This window comes from Pseudomyrmex gracilis, unplaced genomic scaffold (assembly GCF_002006095.1).
Source record: "Pseudomyrmex gracilis isolate BER0280 unplaced genomic scaffold, ASM200609v1 scaffold_4, whole genome shotgun sequence".
Lineage (NCBI taxonomy): Eukaryota > Metazoa > Arthropoda > Insecta > Hymenoptera > Formicidae > Pseudomyrmex > Pseudomyrmex gracilis.
In genome coordinates this window covers 615859-636953 of record NW_018020588.1, presented here as the reverse complement: position 1 = coordinate 636953, position 21095 = coordinate 615859, and the positions used below count along the sequence as shown (strand labels likewise).

At 37.2% G+C, this 21095-nt stretch overlaps 2 protein-coding genes across 9 annotated transcripts in view; one reads left to right on the top strand and one right to left on the bottom strand.

Annotated features, from left to right (window-relative positions):
• The window catches only part of LOC109856923 (dystrophin-like protein 1), a 59657-nt gene extending 48303 nt beyond the window's left edge, over window positions 1-11354 (top strand). For both annotated transcript variants that reach the window (XM_020432706.1, XM_020432698.1), the window contains exons 3-6: window positions 1554-1666; window positions 3968-4209; window positions 6202-6356; window positions 6907-11354. In XM_020432706.1, the coding sequence (XP_020288295.1) occupies window positions 1554-1666; window positions 3968-4209; window positions 6202-6356; window positions 6907-7110 (714 nt within the window). In that variant the 3' untranslated portion in view covers window positions 7111-11354. The remainder of the gene's footprint in view (window positions 1-1553; window positions 1667-3967; window positions 4210-6201; window positions 6357-6906) is intronic.
• The window catches only part of LOC109856896 (beta-1,4-N-acetylgalactosaminyltransferase bre-4), a 99202-nt gene continuing 87206 nt past the window's right edge, over window positions 9100-21095 (bottom strand). For all 7 annotated transcript variants that reach the window (XM_020432656.1, XM_020432676.1, XM_020432667.1 and 4 more), the window contains 5 exons: window positions 19971-20236; window positions 19317-19553; window positions 14250-14433; window positions 13840-14058; window positions 9100-13749 (listed from right to left, as the gene is read on the bottom strand). In XM_020432656.1, the coding sequence (XP_020288245.1) occupies window positions 13611-13749; window positions 13840-14058; window positions 14250-14433; window positions 19317-19553; window positions 19971-20236 (1045 nt within the window). In that variant the 3' untranslated portion in view covers window positions 9100-13610. The remainder of the gene's footprint in view (window positions 13750-13839; window positions 14059-14249; window positions 14434-19316; window positions 19554-19970; window positions 20237-21095) is intronic.

Below are 21095 nucleotides of genomic sequence, written 5' to 3'. Positions count from 1 at the left end.
CGTCGCGACGTTGCATTCACTTCACAGATTGAAAAGAGACACAACACATCTGTGGAGTTGTTATGTATTCCGGGTTTTTCAGGTTTTAATCGCGTTAGTATACTCGGTTTTACGTACCGACGAAGTCGTGGACAATTTCAGTTCACTTTATCAGAATTCAAGAGCAGTCTGATACTGTACTGTACTAATGTTATTAGCATTAATACTATCAGTGTAGTATCAAACTGAACTCTTGAACTCTTGATGAAGTGAACCGAAATGTTCACAAAACGTCGATATAGAAATGACACTAATGCGATTCAAAAATCATCTTCTCGTAATACACCTCGAAAACATCAAATATCAAATTGTCATATGTTGTAAAATAATTAATGTTGATGTAATTTTGATACACTTGCGCAAAATCGCGTGTCTTTTGTACGGAATCGCGTGTCTTTTCTACACTACTCTGTACAAAATGAGAAATTATCATGTTTTGTTCGTTTCGAAATAATTTGCCTCTCAAAGTTAGCTAATTCAGATGTTTTTGTCGCGCTAAGTCGGAGATGCGTTTGCGCGTCTAATAGCATCTCGGTGTGTTCGCGACTACAAGCGCGGTATCATGTAGCAACGCGGCTTCCATCACGAAACTTCTGCCCGCAAGTTTCTCGCTGATAATGCTATTTATTTAGTGTTTGTGAGCAAGAAACTATTACAAGATATCCTAAATTATGCTGAGTAACCTTTAGAGAGGACATTTATAGAGGTGGAGTGAAACACATTAGACACACGTTATAAATGCCACTCTGCTCTTTCATAAACATATATATATTGTAATTATTTTTTTTTGTTATTATTTAGTGATGATTTTTTACTGATAATTTCACTCTTATATTTTGTTGTTAATATTTTTATTGCTGTTCGAACAATCACGTCTCATAAAGTTTGTCAAAAAAAAAAAAAACGTGACCGGTTCAGTTTATAGAATAATTTATTACATAAAACTGAAAATACATACATTTTTCTGCGTACATTTTCTGCATTTCTCTGAAGAGATTTCGGTCTCATTAAATAAATAAATATCTATCTATCTGTCTATCTCTCTCTTCTTTAGAGACTCGAGAGGCAATAACATCTCGCGAGCACGTTTGTACTATGTTGAAAGCCGTCTAATCAGATTGCTAAGTAGAGATTAGACGAACCTGTATCCTTTCGTGATTACGTATTTGCTACAAAGGAAGGCCGATACAGAATCTACTCGAGAATCGCAGGATTAGAGAACGTTCTGGAATTTCGCGCGACGTTTGCGATTAAGGTGACAGAATCTCTGTGCGCGGGTTTAATCGTTAAATGGACCGTTTAATCCGCGTGAAGCTCCGTAATTGCATTGCCATGAAGCGATGAGAAGAGAAGAGATAGAGATAGAGAGAGAGAGAGAGAACTCCACGATTTACTTATAAGATATTTGATTTTCAGGAAAAAATCGTAATCGGAGTTCACTATGTTTCACAGGTTTAACTATGCGCCGCAAATTTTTATTACTCAAGCGCTTTTCTCGATTTATTTTGTTACAGGCAAAAGCAAGCGGAAAGAAGCTGCAAAGAGTCTCTTTGGCTGTGAGCTTGAGGGGAATCAGAATGACAGACCTGGCCACTGAAGAAGATCAGCTTCAGGTGTCGATATACAGGTAAAAAAAATTATATACATCGCAGAATCACATCGTAGTCACAGAAGTTGCAAAGATTTGTGTATCAGATAGAGAATTACCAATTTAATTTTGAGAAAAACGATCAACTTTGTTAGTAATTATATTGTAATTATTAACGCTGTCTTATATAAAATGCGACGAAACCACATATTTCTTCTAAGCTTCTTTCTGTAAAAAAATTAACATGGTTCCTTAACGAGAAAAAAATTATCAGAAATACGATAATAGCGAAATAAAATAATATTTAATTATTTTTTCACGAAATTATATAATAAATTCGTTCGACTAATAATTAAATCATGTTATATATGTGAAATCTGTCACGATTTTCTGTCGAATATTCTACAGAAGCCACGACGAATTATATTCGATACGTATGCGGCTGCGAGCGTATCGAAAATCCGATGTAATGATGGCGTTGACCGACGAGGGACGGACGCGATGTTCGTTCCGGGAAATTATCCGCGCGGCTATTTCCGATTTGTTACTGGTTCTGCAGCTTCTCTCTCCTTCGCTCATCACACCCCGTTCGATTGGCAGATAGCGCGATATTTTGGTCACATCAGCGACTAATATTGCCGAGAATCGCGAGTATTTGTCGATAACGGTAATTTCGATAGAGTTTCTATCTCGTATTACTCGAAGCGATTGTTCGAACACAATGTTTTCAATCTAAAAAAGAAACAATATTCTTAGTATAGAATTAAACAAATTTAATTGTGTTAGCGGAAAATGAAAGAAACTAGCAAATGCAATGTGTACCTGTCATAAATTTTTATAAATGTTGAAGTTGAAAAATTGTTTTTCCGAAGATCAATCCTTATATACATTACACGTTCAGTTTTATGTTGCAAAGTGCGAGTCAATCAAATGCGGCATACCATCGCGACAAAAACGTTGAATGAAGACGCGCGTGGAGAAAGCGAGTCTCGCGAAATTTCTTTACGACGCGAACGGACAAAAGAAACTTTTCTTGCGTTTTCGCGATAATGATTCCGCGGACTCGTTAGTCTGGACGCGAAATTCCGGACGAGGACGGCGGTTACCATTGTTACAGCGCGACGAGAATCCGCCGTCGGGGGTTTGTTCTTTACCGGCGTATAATGCTCCGACTCGTCGGAGGAGAGAGGAGGAGTGCGCTGAAGTGGCGAACGAGAAATTTTACGGGGGCGTGCGAAAAAGGTCGGGGCGAGCAGCGAGGGTTGACGTTCCGGTTATAAATTCCCCTAATCTCGTCCTTTCCTCTCCCTCCTCTTTCTCTCTCTCTCTCTCTCTCTCTCTTTTTCTCTCGGTGCCGTTAACGACGAGTTAATTATCCGGCGTGTAAAGACGCGCGGCTGAATGAAATTAAGCCGCGAGATTAAAAGCGTTAAAGAGTATTATTTTGGCGCTCGATGATATTATCAACTTCTGTTCGTTGCGGAACGTTGAAAACTTTTGCGATATTGTAAATCAGAAAGAGGCGCACGTTCATCGCAGAGAAAAAGAATAAAAAAATAAAATAGAGGAGAGAAGAAAGGAGAGAAAAAATCATCGGTTTTAAACGGAAAGAAAGAGAAAGAAATGAAATAAGATCTAATGATAATATAAATATAACAATATTTCTTGGAAAAGTTCAATGATTATAAAATATAATACACATGTCAATATAATATCGAATAATATTTTTATTTTATTTTATATAACATACGTTTATTTTATTAAAGTAAAACCGAGCTTCTCGAAAAAGTAAAAGTTAAAGTAGACGATAAAAAGTTCTCAGAGTTTCTCGAGCGACGCGTCTCTCTAAACCGTCGGTTATATCACTGTATCCGTTCTTTTATAAGCGTTCGCGTTGTATCCTGCGCGCGCGCACACACACACGCAAGCCTTTTGCATATTATTCTCGCTTCCCTTAGGATAAGCTTGTGTATCCTCCGGCAAACTTTCGACTACTATATATTATAATGTGCACGGGGGTGCGTGCTATTGTGCGACGGAAGAGATTGCCGCCGCGAGCGATAGGCGTATAGATTTGCATTCGCTGCATATCGTATGAGATTGCATGAAAATTTGAGATATTAATAGGAACGACGTTATTATCACGCGTTAAAACAATAATTTATGTAACACAGAAGTATACTTACTTGTTTTTATTAGAGAGAAGAATATATTTTTCGATATAACAAACTGTGTTGGTTGCTATTTGACAAGATAACAATGGAAGTGATAAGTTTCTTCAGTTGTATGGCAAGTAATATCATTATTCACATATTTACGTCTGTTCTGTGTCTCTCGAAGGATCTCGTATTGTTCGGCGGACGCAACGCACGATCATGTGTTCGCGTTCATCGCGACAAATCTGAACGAGACAATGGAGTGCCACGCGTTTCTCTGTCCGAAGAGAAAAATGGCGCAGACAGTGACGCTAACTGTGGCGCAGGCTTTCAACACGGCTTATCAGGCGTGGCAGTTGTCGCAGTCCGATCCTAGGATCCATCACGCGCAGGATAAGAGTCCTCCCTTGACGGACGGCAGGATCGGTGAGAAAGCTTTTCGTATTGTCTGTCTTTAGTACATATATATATGTATCTGTGCGTTTGCGCGATCGTCGTAATATTTCAAAGTCGACGAAGAAGCAGTTCTTATCTTTCCGTACAAATAAAAGAAAGTCTAAAACGGAAATTAAACGGAAATCAAAAGAAAGATCGCAGCGAAGAAATTATATTGTTCTTAATAAAACCTTGAAGAACTACTGTAGCAATTTTCAGCATGGCTTTAAAAGCTTAAAAGTGAGATCTTGAAAGGGCAAGTTAGTTGTGTAATTAGAGATTTAGTTAATAAAAAGAGGAAAGAGTTACTTAAGTTATACAGTCATCCGAGTAGAAAAAAAGCTAAAATATTCAAAGCTACGCAAATTACACAATTGGACTTTGAGAAAATAAAGTACCTTATCGTTGCCTGGGTCGCAGTAATTAGAAACGGGGTTCACTCTCGTTTCTGTACTTTGGAAAAGTTTTGCCGCTTGCTTTAATCTCAAGCGTTCGCGCGAGGGTATAAAGGCGCAGTGCCGACTACTAGGTAGTTGCGACAATCGTGAAATGCAGTGCCTATATGCGCTTGTACTTAGCCCGCCGAGAGTGCGGATATTACGTGGTGCTTCCCTGGCACAGAGCGAGTTGAGTCAGGAAATTGTGCGTTAATATTGGGGTACACGCATATACACACACGTGCACGCACATTTACCGCACGTCATATCACACTCACGACACACATCCTTGTGACGAAATCAACAAAAAATAGTTGTCAATAAAAGGATTGCAGTTCTGGATATTTTTAATTGCATTCAGTTTTCGATAATATTTTATTTGCAATATATTTTAATTTAATTTGCTGATTCTTTTTTTATTTGATTTGATTTGATTTTTTTATTTTATTCACTCTTTTTCAATTCATGTAGAAAAATTTCAAATTTATTTATAATATATTGTTGTGAAAGGTGTCTTCGGGTTCTCGACGTAATTCAATGTAAAAAAAAAATTTGTTTTTTTTTAAACGCTTATATCTTGAAAACTACTAGAGATTTTTCAATTTGGTTGGTTCGTTTTAATTGACGCAGAATTGTTCAAACTTTCGATTGAAAAAATCAAAATTGAAAAAATATTCATTTTTCGGAGATATTCAATTTTAAAATCGTATGAGTCTCATAGATCCAGTCTGTTCAACTTGTCATTTATGAGGTTAAATTATTACAAGTAAAGCAAGTACTAAGAAGAGCCAAACTAATTTGACAGCATTTTGATTAAATTATATAATTAAGATGTTAGATTAAATTATGTACTATATTTTTCAACGTATTATTTATTATGAAGTGTTTGTTGATTTGTTACCGACCGATAATGAGTTGATATTAAAGTCGAAACGTTATTTGTTTAAATTTATTTAATTAATAATGATTTTTTCTAATTTCACATATTGCTTCCGACATTTATAAAATTTGTAAAATCGATGTAACATGTTTGCGTTCCAAACAATAAAATCGTCGCTGGAGAAAAGAGATTCGGTAAATTTGATAAATATATTTTCATAAAATATCGATTTGATTCGTGGTATTCGTATTACTGAAAGTTTATTGATTTCTAAAGTGGATTTTTACATTTTCATTTTATGGATATTGCATGGAAATATTTTGCTTCTGAATATTGCATCGGATATTTGCGCGCTTGAAGCTTTAGGAAAGTTCACATGTAGTTCTGTACACATTTCAAAAATGAATATTTTTTTACATCACCTAGCAAAATTAAATTCATTATTAATTAAATTCATTTCTATTTGTCTAGCGCAATACTTTTTATCACAAAAACTGTGTCAGATTTTATGCTGCGCTTTAGATTTCTCTTTTTTTATTTGAATATTATGTATTTTTTTTTTAATAAAAATTTTCTGCTCATCTCGAGATGACAATGCAGCATTCAAATTGCGGTTACATTTATTCAATCATAAAAGTTCCAATTAATCGATCTGTGTGATTGTAGAAAACAATGAGAAGAAGAACGCAAGCGACACAAAGATCAGCAACGGTAAGATCAATGAACAAAACAAACAAAACGGACAACAGCGACGCGCCGACAGTCAAAAGAATCTTCTAATTGATCTGTCGAACGACTCAAAACCTACGGGAAATTCATGGGTGAGTGATAAAACGGACGAGCGTCTCTTTGACGTGTCGTTGTCGTCTACGGCGCCCATTACAGGCCGTCTGTGATCAGCAAAGTGATACTATAATTCTGCGGTGTTTGAGCTTTCTCTCGTCGCACTGCACTGCATCGATATCGCATTGCTATATCCATGTTCCTTTCGTCAATGAGTTGCATCGCATCAGCAGATACAAGAGAAGAGGGCATTTCTTCGCGGAAAAAATGTGTTTGCAAATTAATTAAAATACTCGGCATACAACTTTACGTCAGCATATGTTTTATGAAAACTCGCGAACAAACGTTCGGAATAAAATATTGTTTCTCGGAAGTGCAAACGCATAAATTGCTTTCTACTTTTTTTTTTAAATTAATTAAACCAAGAGATTTTAATATTTGCGTGCTAAAAGAAAATAAAATACAAATACAAATATAAACTAATTATAAGATACAAGTCAACCTTATATTTACTTTTAATAATAAAATATCTCAAGAGAGAGAAAGCTAGAATTTGCCGAGTAGCGTGAGCGCTTGATTTGTTCCCAGGTGTGTTTTGAAGAGGATTCGGACGTGAAGAAGAGTCAGAAGAAGAGCAACGCGGCAGTTAACAACAGTATTCCCATGACTACACTCAGGCATCACACGGCAACGTCGGCCCCGTCTCATCATGTAGTGCCCCGACCGAGCGCCAGTTTCAAAATGCAGAATGCCTGGGGCGAGTCCAGGTCGGTCGATCTGATGTGTTCGTAGCAGGCAGGATAGCCGACGGCCGATAGCTTCAGAGACGTGCCGTTGATTACGGGTCTCTGGAAGCATCTTTCGAATAACGGCCAACCCAAAAAGACCGATCAGTAGATCCATCAGGTCCTTATCCTGCCGATTGCCGCGAATACAAGTCGATATGAGAAGCGAGGATATATCTCTGCCGATTACGCGTATTTTTATCGAAACATCATTTTTATCGAAGAAAAACAGCGGAGACGCGACGGGTGACGTCTATTTTTTGTGTGATGTAATCTGGACGGAACTTTGTTCAGAGTTCGGAGTTTTATGTTTGTTGATAGAGAGCACAGAAGAGAGAGAGAGAAAGAGAGAGAGAGAGAGAGAGAGAGAGAGAGAGAGAGAAAGAAAGAGAGAGAGGAGAATGTATTTTATCGAGAATGATACTTTAAAGAACTCTCGATCCATAGCACAGATATTACGATAATCGAGGTAGCAATTTATAATAGATTTTGTATAACATATATTATATAATATATATAAATATACGCACACATATACCACCTTTTCTGTGCCAATTACCTTAAACTTAAATACATATCGCATAAATGTCGCTAAATGAGAATGTGAGTCTAGATTCATTCGCTTTTTTTATATACCGTTTTTCACGATCATCAAATACGAAAGGTAAAAATACTTTGAGAGAACAGTTTAAGAATGTACAATTTTCGATTCTATATCATGGCGATTCAATACCAATGCTACATGTTTACTAGCGTTTTGAATGTGTTTGAGTTTAATTTCTCTCTCTGTCTGTTGTACAAAACCATGTTTTATAATATTCCAGAGAATTAATACGTGTTTGTTATTTTTGTTGAAAATATATTATTGTGACAAAAAAGAAAAAAAAATCAAAAAGACAGGTTTCGTAGATCGATTCCCTCTGTGATGCTGGACAGAGAAATGATTTTTTATGTAATTGTTAATAATCGAGACTCCTTGATTAAATAGCTGGACTATTTCTCAGTTGAATGTTCGTTAAAGTAGTTTCGCAAGAGCTACATATAAAAACACCGCATTATTTTTAATGTACTTTTTTATGTAAATTTTATATATATATATATATTATTCTCCCCGAAAAAATTAAATTAATGAGATACACTTTCTGCTCGCGCCGATAAACAACTTTATTATTAATGTCGACGGAGCAAGCGCGCAAGCGCCGTTAAATTACCGCACCACTTCACATATATTACATATTAAAACTTGAATATGTTAATGTTAATACTTCGTGAATAAATATGTGCGCATAGTAGAGAGGTAGGCCGTAAGAATGAATTGCTAATAATCGAGGGACGAGTTAACATGGTTTAACCGTTAACTATATTGAAATATTTAATTTATCGATTGTTAAATCTTTCTCGCAAATATATATTGAATATACGTGAAATCTGGTTTTAGAGATCGTAACTGTAATAATAATTGTCGCGAGAACTGTCTGTCTTTTTCGACTGTTCTAATATTTCGTTTTAGCGTGGTCGATTGCACAAACTCTGTTTTGGTTATTTTCAATAAGATAACTCGAACAGACTTCTCGCCGCACGGTCGATCGAGCTGTGTTCGTTCTCCGAAGAGGAGGATATAAGAAATATAATACATCCATATCGTAATTCACTGTCCGTTAGTGTCAGTACTTATGTATTATTAAACAAAAAAATATACGTGTGCGTGTGTGTGTTACATACATTTTTGCCCTAAATGTTCGTAGTATATAAGTAAACAAAAATCAAATATACGCATACATATCCTATGTGCATTTTGTATTGATCTATCCTATTTTAATAGAGAATAAAAAGAAATCTCTTCCTCTTTACACAATATATCCTTTAAAATAAAAACTAAAAAAACATCAATGAGTTCATTAATATTGTAATAATTTGTATTTAACGTTCACAATTGGGAGGAAAGGTTGAAATAACACGTACGTTAAAGTAGCCAAAAAAAAAAAAGAGATAAATGTGTGTTTTAACAGAAATTTATTGTTCCATTACATCACGAATGTAACCTGTGAGAAGGGAGTAGCCTTCCAGGTATTCTGATAAATTGAGAAGAAGCAAGAGTATAACATACACGAGGATATAATTCTAATTTACTTATTATTTATATTTTATGTAATTAAGATTTTTTAGCTTTTCTTCTTAGCCAATTTATATCGTCATCGAGCCTCACAAGTTTTTCTTGGCGATCGAGTTTTGTAAATCGAAGATTATTACGTTTAGACGATATAGAACTTTGTGGTTTTTTTTTTTTTGTCTCAGTTACTGTAATTATTTTGGTTTGAGAAGATGCCAATCGGACCGGCGACGCAAAATGAACACAAGAAGAGAACATTTTTCTTCTCCGAGAGATGGAAAGTGGAAATATTTTGCGAATATTTCAAAAAACGTTTTTAATGTTTGTAATGGACTATTATAATTACGTAACTACATATCCAGATAAATATACTGAAAAGTTTTTCAAAATACCTCAACAGTTTCAAAGATATTTCATTTTGGTGTTAAACAAACCGTTGTACAAATATTTTGAGAAAACTCTCAGAATATTTATTTTCAAGTTCAATATACGAGTCCTTGTGTACACAGATTTGTGTAGATTAGTCTTTACTTCTTGATCTCTAGTTTTAACATTATAGAAATATTCTTATATAAAAGTTTCAAGATTATATATATATATATAGCTTATTAGCAACATATATATACTATTTATGCATGTGTGTGTCTTTTTTTGGAATATATTTGCAAAATATTTCCTCACTATCTCATTGCGCGGTCCAATCTGCTTATCAGCAACATATGGATATAACACGTCCTCGTGTCCGTTTTTTCCAAAAACTTTCTGATGCTTCTAGTTAACGACGGCATCGCACATATATGGATGTATTTATAATATATTACACGGTATATTTTTTTTTTTTTACATCGCGCCATCGGACGCTTTTCGACATTACTCTCGCACAATCTATTCTTCATATAAATACTTAAACTTTACTTCTTATACGCGGTACTTACGTTTTAATTCTATTTCGTTTTTGCTGAGAGTGGTGTTCAACAGTCATATACGCCGCACGAGAACCGCAGTTCGCGGTAACGTGTGTAAAAAAATAAATTGCACTGCGCGCGCGCACCGAACACGATCTCTTATCTCTTAACAATAGTGATACAGCAATAAAGGGATCGTAAAACTTAACCTTCGCGATTATACATATAGTCCGGAAGTTCTTCTCTCTCGATACATAGTCTTCCCAAGTTACATTCCGCATTTACGCAAAACTTTTCATCTGCATAATGTACAATAGTACGTATAAAAATCTCATCTTCTCGACGGAAGCTCTCAGAATCGTGAAAATGTATAGAACGAGATGATTCCTCTCTCCGCGAGATTCTCGTGCGGCAATTTGAACGTACTATAAATTTGTCCGACGATTAGTGAGACGCACAGAATACATCGCGCAAATTTATTCAATCCTGCATCTTTAAAATATAAAAAATTAAAATTTCAATCACGTAAGTCCAAAAAAATAAATTATTTCTTATATTATATTTTAATATCTCGAACTGGGATTACTTTACGCGGAACATTCTGCACGTAGCGTGCTCGCTATATTTCCATTCTCATCTGAAATTACTTTGGGTACTTTTCCTTTATAAGGTAACGATAATAATATATGTATATATATATATATATAGTACAACGTTTTCTCTTATAAACTACTCTAGAGTAATATCCTAAATTGTTGTTCCTTCGCACGTTCGCTCCGCTTGTCTTTCACTTCCGTTAGCAAAGTAGTAAATATGTAACAAAGAGTATTCAAGATAAGTTTTACAAAAGTACAAATCTACACTTGCAAGCTTACTCTGTATCATTCTCCACAGATCTTTCATTCACCAATATTACACAAATTACGTATGCTCTCCATGAAATTAATCTGTTCCGCATACCGCGGCACATCAATGTGTTCCTTCTTGAAAAGGAAAATATCCAAGACATTGATGTTCATAAATCTAAATTACTCGTCGCTTCTATAAGATCTAAAGTATTTTGTGTCGCGTGATTTTATTCTTTTCTCAAGTCAAGTTGTAAATTTCTCTTTGAAAACGCGCGTCTTTGATTTGTTTCTGACGTGCGTGTGTTTCCAATTTTTATCCAATAAGAAAAAATTGTCGTGTATCTTATAGCGAGAAAATTCACGGTTAGACGATTGAAAAAAAAAAAAACGTTAGATCTGTGAAGATTTAGTCAGATTAACGGAAGAACGCGACTCAACGGAACATGCAAACTGATTGATTTACATTCACATCGGACAACTTCGGAATGTTTATAAATCACAGGAACGGCAATAAAAGGAACGCACCAAACGCACCCAGTACATATAACACGTTTATACCATTTGCACTTGTCTGTCGGAATCCTCGTACACACATGTGCGACTTTTATACAATACGACATTGACTGCCTTCACCGAACAAATCCGAGAAGCTTTTCCTCGTATTTCCTCAGTCGCAACAAGATGCATTATTCACAGCCCGTGCTTTCCGTTTGCGCCTAAGTGCTTAAGTATACTTGTCCACATATGATGTAATCTCATATGTAATTTTTCTACGACAAGACGTGATATGTTAGGCCTGGTTTAGAACCGGCGCAACATGGGTTGGCAATATAAGTTGGAAATAATTCGTATCATTGTTGCAACGCCATCAAAGAAACGTAAGACTGTATTGTCGATACATGTTTTAATCAAACAGTGTTGCGCCTGTCTAAACGCAGCTTCGGTGTATTCTACAAGTCTTGACTGCGTATTTTGGATTTAAACCTCATCGCTCGCGTATATATTCAATATTTCATTCAATAGATATCTTCTATAACTATTTTCACGTTTTACAAGTATCTAATAAATTAAAAATACAAATTTTTTCCTCTATCCGTAACTTATAATTTAATTTTAGTCAGCTTTAGTTTCTGAAGTATTCTTTACGATATAAATACAAATAAGAACAAAAAATTAATTTTTAGACAATTTGGATCCTTTTCATTTTTATTTTTTTGCGTATAAAAATGAAATGTATATACACGAGCAAATGTAAACATGTTTATATGCCTGATACTCTCGTTCACGGCCGAACATTTAAGTACCAGTTTTCCATTACAGACACAGCCGCTCGCAATGATATATTCATCAAGAAATCAATCCCTCGCAAAATAAACTTACCTCGACACTTCACAGCTCCGTGCAAATAAGCCATTTTTTTTCTCTCTTTGTGTGTTCAAATTTGAGTTCAAGGCACGAACTTTCAGACTAAAATGTGAGTAACACATTTCAACTAAACGTTTTTTAACTTTCAGAGAGAAATCAGCGAATCGAAAATCCATTTATTGATAGAATTATTAGCCGTGAAATCAGAAACTTGCTGAAGTAGCAATAACTCCCTTTGCATGTATACGTAAACATCATGTCCCGCGGCTTTTTGAATATGTTGGAGCAAATCTGTCTTCTCAATTTTCTGTCTCTTCTTTCTCTCGCAACAGCACATACATATACATACGCGCACATTCACTCCTTTGGCACGTCAGCTCATATGCTACTCTCTACTCGCTTCTCTACCCTATCGTCGCAATAAAAAAATATGAGGAATAAAAATATATCACGTAACAACGTCCCCTCCTCCATTTTCCACTGTGGGAGGAGGGACAAGCTGAGAGCGAGACCCTCACGCAACGGCGAAATACTCGAACACGGGGAAAAGTATCTTTTTTTTTTAATCCCTAACGTCTAACGTTGTTTCATCTCGGATTTCCATCATTTCTATGCGCCTCCCAAGAAACACAATGCGCGCAAACCAATATTATATATATTCTTATTAACTTCCTTTTGCTTGTACATACAAGAAAAAAATATATAAATATTGTTAAGAACACTACACTCGTAACTCGCGGTTTTCCATTAACAACTCGCGCGAGATACAAATGTAACGCTTTTATTGCGTAACGCACAATTACAAACTGTACTAAATTGCAAACAAGGAAGACATCCATACCGGGCGGTCGTAACAATATATTACTTTCTAGTAAATAAAAAAAATCGCCAAAATTTATATTCGGAGATTTTAAATGCAGAGATTTACTATGAGAAAATAATTGTTTCTTTTGCAACTTACTTGATTGCAGAATATAACTTATTGCGCCGTCAAAGATATGTGATTCGTTAGAACTCAATTAGGGATAAAAAAAATGGCCGGCGCGTTCGGATTCCCTCTCCTCATCGATGAAATGAGACGCATTTTTAGTGCGAGAAGTGTTTTCGACTAACATCACACGTTCTGTTCGCGTAAAAACGATTCTCATTTTATTAGTCTTGTTTCTTTGATGAATGGCAAGCTGCAAGAGGGATGTGCTTTCGCGATGCGTACAATCGCATCGAACCTCACTAGATAAAACGTGACGTGTAGGAGTCTTCAGCCGAGCCAAGTTAGCCATCAGCTAGGCTGCGGCGGTGTCAGTTTCACTAAGAGCCACGTGTATAACTTGGGTTTTCGCTTGTCGCTCAACTCGTATTGCAAATTGGACAATCCGTCGGTGGAAAATCTCTTCTTTCCCGTTTTCAGGAACTCGTACCTACGATCCAAAAATATTTGCGAGTGCTTATTACCACATTAGAGTCTAAGAATATCAAAAAACTACATTAAAAAAAAAAAAAAAACTCACCGTTTCGGATTGGCCTTTTCTTTTTTGTGCGTGAGCATCTTGTAACGTGCGACGTTAGCTGGATAACGCGAGATATGAAGACCGTGAGCCTTGATGCGATTTGCCATGTCGTCGTCCTCGCCGCCCCAGCCCCAGAAAACATTGCTGAAGCCGTTCACCAGCTGGAAGTGTTCGCGCGACATCGCGGACACGCCGCCAAAGAGATCAGCGTACGGTAATCTAAACGAAAATATTAAAGTAATTTCAATACTTGAAAAAAAAATAAAAAGAAAATTACCTCGTGCCAAAAAACGATAGATTTCTATGTATAAACTGTATTTATATAAAATCAAATTTATTTTGGAATTTGTATTTGTGTGTTAAAAGATTGATTTTTTTTTTTTGCAAAGATACTCTAGAGAAAACCGCACCGGTACTTGAATTTATCCACCGCGACCGACATGTGCCTAGGCTGTTCGGGACAAGTGTACAGATTCCTATCGTCCTCCGGAAGTAGGTCAACGTCGTGGAAAATGAAGCAGTCGAAAGTTCTTTCTTTCAGGGCTTCTACGTAGCCGACGTTCATGAGCATCGCTCGATTGAAGGCTCCGGTGCCTAAAAATAGAATTAAAAAAAAAAAATGAAGAGATTTCAAAAAAAAAAAAAAAAAAAAAAAAAAAAAAAAAAAAAAAAAAAAAACGTTAAAACATAAAACTACAAAATTCTTGCAAATATCACTTTCAATTACTTCGTTTTTGAACGAGGCAAAAGTTGTTATTATAACACAGACGTTGTTCAAAACTCCGAGGAATAAAACAGGATAAAAGGAAGCGTGCGTACAAATTGGTGTGACAAGAGGCAGGCCCGTCTTACAAGAACTGATGATGAAAAAGAGTTGCACAATCCCAGATTTGTTTGCTAAAGTTCTGTCGCAATTAAAAGTTCTTATCCTTGTCTTCGTGGTTATTCGAGCGTCATGACGGAAGTGGGTCACGTAAGGAACTTTTGGAATTTTCTTCATATTTCTCACCTTCTGTTTCTGTCGTTTTCATTCTGGGGTCGAGATTCATAGTCAAGTGTTGGAAGAAGAACTCAAAAAAAGTATGAGCTATTTACGCGAAGATGATTCTTTACTTGATATATAAATTAAACTATTATTTTTTTATTAATTAATAATTTTCAATAAAAAACAAACAAATGTTGAATAAGAAATTTAATCGCGTATATAGCTTTGATTAAATTGCGTAAAGAATTTGTAAAATGAAATTTCGTGCGCAATACGTGAAGAATACTCAATAAATACTGCTCAATGAAAGAAGATAAAAGAAAAGAAGTAGAAGAAAACGCAGAAAATACGAGAGGCTAAAAGGACTCTCTAACTAGACCTCCCCGTTGCATCGCCGTCCGTTTATCCGAGAATGATTACAAGATTGGCAGAAGCTATATTCTTCAAAGAACGACGAAGAAAAGTAAAGGTAAAATGCTCTCAAAGCTGACGGCATTCCTTGTCCGCCGTCGATTATTATTGGCTGAATAGACTTCGCGCTTGATCGAATCCCCTTACATTACAGGATCGACCAACACACAACGAAGGAAGGAAAGTAGAAGAAAAAATTTACGACGAAGTCAAGAAGACCTCGAGAAAGGCAAGCGTCCCGCACGATATACAGTATTGTTTTTCCGGTCTCGATGAAAAGTGTCTCGATGAAAGTTTATTTCCAGGTATTTCAGATATTTCTTTATATATTGCTCCGATACCGGGGCGACGAGCGACAAGAGAGACGTTATAAAAGAGAGGCGGACGTTGATGTGGACGACGACGAGTGACGATAAAGAGACGCAGCAAGCAAGTGCACAGCGTCGGATACGGCAAACAGTTTCACAATGGGGAAACAATCGCCCCGTGGGGGGTGACAGAGGTACGCGAGCGCGAGTTGAAGACTGAAAATGTGAAAATGTCAAGCGATCTAAATGATATTCTTCACATTACAGCTTTTCATCATCCCCGACACGTCGAATATTGGCACTTGTGCAGCGAAAGACGCTTGCAGCTTACACAAACACGCCTGGTGAAAGGAATTAAAATTCAAAGTAAACCCCTTCTGGTTTGAAATATAAATTGTAAATTTAATTAAGATAATGAAAGCAGAGAGAGAGAGAGAGAGCTCGCGGGGGGGTTAAAAATAATAATGAAGAATTCAAGCGAGAGGGGAAGCGCTGTTAATAACTCGGAAATCCCCGCGTTTGTCTTTCTCGTTTCTGTCAATTTGCTCTGCCGTCGCTTAATTATTAATATACATAATACGTGAAGAGGATGCAGCTGAAACGATGAAAGACGACCGACTAAAACGTCTTTATTAAACATCTCTCGTTCGCGAGAGACGCTCCTTGCAATTCTAGTAAATACTAATGAACACCGTCTGAGAGCGGTTATTGTCCCCGACAGGTACTATACTTCCACAACTAGCGCGCGCGCGCGCGCGTCGAGCTTAATTCATTTCCATATCCGCGGAGAAGGGGGAATGTTCGCTCGCTTATTTATTCGTTCGAAAGAATTACGTCCGTGCAATATAAAGTTATTACGCGTTGCCGCGTTTATTTTAAGTATGAAAGAACGCGCGTCAACGTCTATAGTGTACGCGTGTGTGTGTGTGTGTGTGTGTCTTTGAAAAATATTTAAATTTTTGAAATATTGTCGTCGCGTGTACACCTCACGCATAGCCGCGCCTAGTAGCGCTTTTGTTACTCTCGTCAGTAAAAAACAACACAATTTCGCGATATTGTTCTTGTGTGCGTAATTTTGCATCAAGCTTGTATTTTTAATTTTTCAATCCAAGAGTAAAAAAGTGTTAAATTATTATTTATCTTACAATTTTCCGAATTTGCTCAATAAAATTGTTACACTGTATTGATCCGCGACCATGTGTGTCCGTATATTCGTTACATACGAAGACAGCCTGGGAATTCTCACTGTCTGTTCTTCTCACAATTTTCTCGACGTAAAAAAATTTAATCACATTCCAAGCTGTTGCCATGTATCAGACTTAACAAACGCTATGATGAAGAGACAGCGAGGAGGATTTCCTTTGGTATCGATAGCCACACACTGCCGCAGCCTCTCTGTTAATGGCTGTATACAGTTACGATAATAAGAGTCTCTCGCGCGAATGCACGCCGGTGTTTCCGACGGGTCTATGCGAGCCCAGTATATTTACGGGCGGATTCTGTATCGTGAGAAGTGCTCGGAGAGACCCCGTCTCGGCTACCGTCGACAGGTGCGACTAATAATTGTTTGTCCGCGAGAGAACGACAAACGACGTTTGTCGTTTCATTTTCACTAGTAATTTATAAACTTATAGATCGACGTTCTACGCATTTTTGTGTTGCACATTCTGTTAAATTCCAAAGTAAAAACAGACATTGAAAGATTATGGGAGCAAGATTAACATTTTTTACATCCTATTAAAATCTTCCACGTAAAAAAAAATAGGAACATTCTGTCGCGTATAAACAGATAGTAAATAGTAATCACTGTCGAGAGAGAGGATCGCGCGAAGATTAACACTTCTGACACGATGAGTCTTTCTTCTCTCACATTTCGAGAGATTCTCGGTCTGTCTCCCCCTCTCTCTCTCTCTTATCCCGTATCGAGAAATTGATTTTGTTCAGGTCAGAGACGACAAGTACATGAATCTAATTTCCTGATTCGTGTGCGGTCGATCTGCGCCGGATCTGCTGGAAACGCGAAGTCGCAACTTCGTTTGCCAATCCTCCCAAATAGCTCCCTCCCTTGGAACAGCAGATTCTGATAAATATTCAGCACGGTACTAATTATGCGAAAGTGAAGTATTCGGCTGAGCTGACTTCGAGCTTTAATTTCGAGCTGAGGCGCGGTCTTCACACGAGAAAGAAAAAGAGAGAAAGAGAGAAAAGGGCAGAGGTGAAGAGGGAGCTTGCGATTTAAATTTCAAAATTGCGACCGAGAACAACCGTGTCCGTGAAACCATTTCGGACAATTAAAACGCGTGAATTTGTAAGTGCGTGCACACTATATATGACATCCAACTCACTTTTGTTTTACATAATGGGTACGTATTACGATGTAAATTTGTTTGTAATCGGATGCGAATAAAATTCATGAGAATTTGTTCATCTGTGTATAGCGTTTGCTGTACGTACACGAACCCCATCAACCTGTGCCTCGATATACCGCATTGCGGAAAGGCACAGGGAAAACGGCAGTTGGTCCTCAATTTCCAGGACTAGATAGCGCTTAAGCCTGACTTACGCGCAAAGGTCTCCGAACCTGCGGCGGTAAAGCGGCTTGACAGTGAATAACAGTTTGGCGCATTTTCTAAGGATCGGGCGCAGCAACGGCAAGGATAAATTGTTGTTTCGTTGTAATTAATCGCGCCGGCGCGGTGAAATATCGTCTTCGTTAAATTATCGCGAGAATTTATTGCCTGGCGATCTGTCGTAAATTAACGCCGTTACGACATAATTGACTTCGATTGAAATAAATCCATGACGAAGTATCATCTCTTTTATTTGTTTATCGAGAACATTGGAACGGCAACAGCATTTATGCGATCCTGATCAAATTATAGCGGGAGGAAATTTATTTTCAACGATTATGGCTTGTAAATTAAGTATGCGTTCTATTAATGCATTCTATTCGCCGTTTACCTCCGGCCATCGGTCGAGAGAGCGCGCCTTGCTTTGTCCGGACAAACAACCAACTGTGTGTACGCGCACACGAGATAAAGTCTGAAAAGCTCGCCTTAAAAAATTTCATTAAAAATAACTGGCGTTGCGTCGGCGGAACTATTTCGTTTTTTCGTTCGAGAGCGCTCGCGTTACTTTGGTCGGTCGATTACTTTAAGCTAAAAAAAGACGCGTCGGTGGAAGAGAGAAAGGACGTACACAAATTTAATTAAAAATTAAGCCCGAGAGCTTGGAGACGGCGACGGGAACTTTGAAGCACCCTCTCTTCATTGCGACGTCTCGCGACTCAACGTCTCTTCTCTTCCTCCTCCTTCTCTCTCAGAGCATTTCACCTTACGAAAGATCTTCGCTCGAAGAGACAAGCGGGAAAATACGCGAGTAAGAGGAACATCCGCTAGACGGCAATAAATCGTAACCAAGTATCAGCTTACACGCACCAATAGTGCAATGCTGGCAAGAAGAAGCTCGAAGACGATCGTACGTTTATATTCGCTTTGTGAAAACAAACTGTACGCTACGGGAAGATGTTGTCGAGACACGAAGAAGCACACGTCGAGCGTATATAAACATTAAGGCTTGCGGAAATAAAAATTCAGAAATTCGACGTGGTATAACATACATACATATATCAGATTCGACAGTGAGCAATAAATATTACAATTATTGCATGCAATAAAATATTCGCATAAAAAATAAATACAAAATTTAAAGACTTAATTAAATCTAATTAAATATAATAAGCAACCGGCCAATTCGGTTCGCGAGTCACTCACCTTCCTGCTCGATCACGAAGATCTGATAGTCGATCTGCTGACGCAGCAGAATCGGATGTAGATTATAGAGGAGAGTCTGCAGATGCTGCGGCCGGTCGCGAAACGGAATGATTATGGCAACGCGATGCCTGGCAACGCAATCCGCGGGCCGACCGCTACCGCCTGCCTTCACCTCCACGAATGACCTCTCCATCTCGGACAAAGGTGGCGGTGACTTACTAACGGCCACTGGGCCAACTGGAAGAAAGACAGAGAAGACGAGGCGATGTAAGAAGACGAAAGAGTAACATATGCTATTTGCTGGGACAATACATACAATTTAAAAATCTACAAATTTGTATAAAAAATAATTCAAAGCATCTAAAACTAAGGCATCCGATGTAGATATTTTCGAGTTAAATTCGAAATTACAATGTAATTTACACATTAAAAAATATTTCACACGTGCATTCGATATTTGGCTCTTACTGACCTTATTATTTCTCTCACATACAATTGATACCAAAAAGAGAGCTGTTTACTATATGTACAATTTATATATATTTATCTAAATTGGTTGTATAATACCGAATAGATTAAATTTGTTAAGAAGATGATCGTAATTAAACTTCTGTCAATAGTCTGTAATAATCTGTCTATTAATCGCAAACTTACCCAGATTCGGTGGAATGAGGGGACATCGTGGTATCGTCGTGTTATTGGTCGCGTTCGCAACCGGAAGCTCTCGCGCGATTCCACCGCCGCCAACCACCAAATTTCTGGTCGGCGCGGGTTCGGATCTGGACGAGTTCGAGAGCACTCGAGCCAGTATCGAGAGTATCGTTGTCGAGGATACATTGCCGCTTGGATTCGGCACGGCGGTCGCTGGACCATATATGATCAGACCGCGCTGATGGGACCTGTACGTGCGATCCGCGTATCTGTAACACATATGCAACGAATAAACTAAGATAAAACTCACACGTATAAAAAACTTAAATAAAAACAGTCTGTGATGCAATAATGTAGGATATGATAAAAAATAAATAAAATAGTTGATACAACTATGTCTTCAATCTTAATACTGTACTCTTGACACACATTCATGTCCAACACGATTTTTTATTAGTTAAGACGTTGCAAAAGTTTGTAAGAATTCAATGGATCTTTATTCACCGTTCTAAATTAAAGAGATGACATTAGTTTTGATATTGTTTTTATTTGTTTTTTTTTCTAAAAAAAAAACATACCAAAAAATATCTCATTCTCAAAAATCGCTCGGACAACAAGTTTAGAAATTTACAGGATTGAGGTAATAAAGATATTGCATTATTAACGCGTGACTGACCGTGATAGTTATTACTGACCGTCACTACTGGCGTTGCAACTTTTATTGGCGTCGTGGGAGTCATAACTAACCGGGGCGCTATCAAACTCAATAAAAATGCAATAAAATTTGCAAAGAATAACGTTTTATAATTTTGTAAATGCAATTAATATTAGAATAATGATCATGAATGACCGGCAGCGAGATTAATGCACTACGCATGATAATTTTGAACAATTCAATTATATCAATATTTTATCAACGTTGTGGTTCTAATAGGGAAAATTTCGTTCCGGTGCTGGAGGCAAAACCAACAAAATACGTTCGGCACTCAACGTGTTAACGTGTTGTTGTTATATAATTCTGTTAATGTTGTTGTTATATAATTCTCTGATCGATATTTGCTTTCCATTTTGACAATCAATCTAATTGCGATATCATATTTTGAAAATCGTTAGGATATTAATACGCGC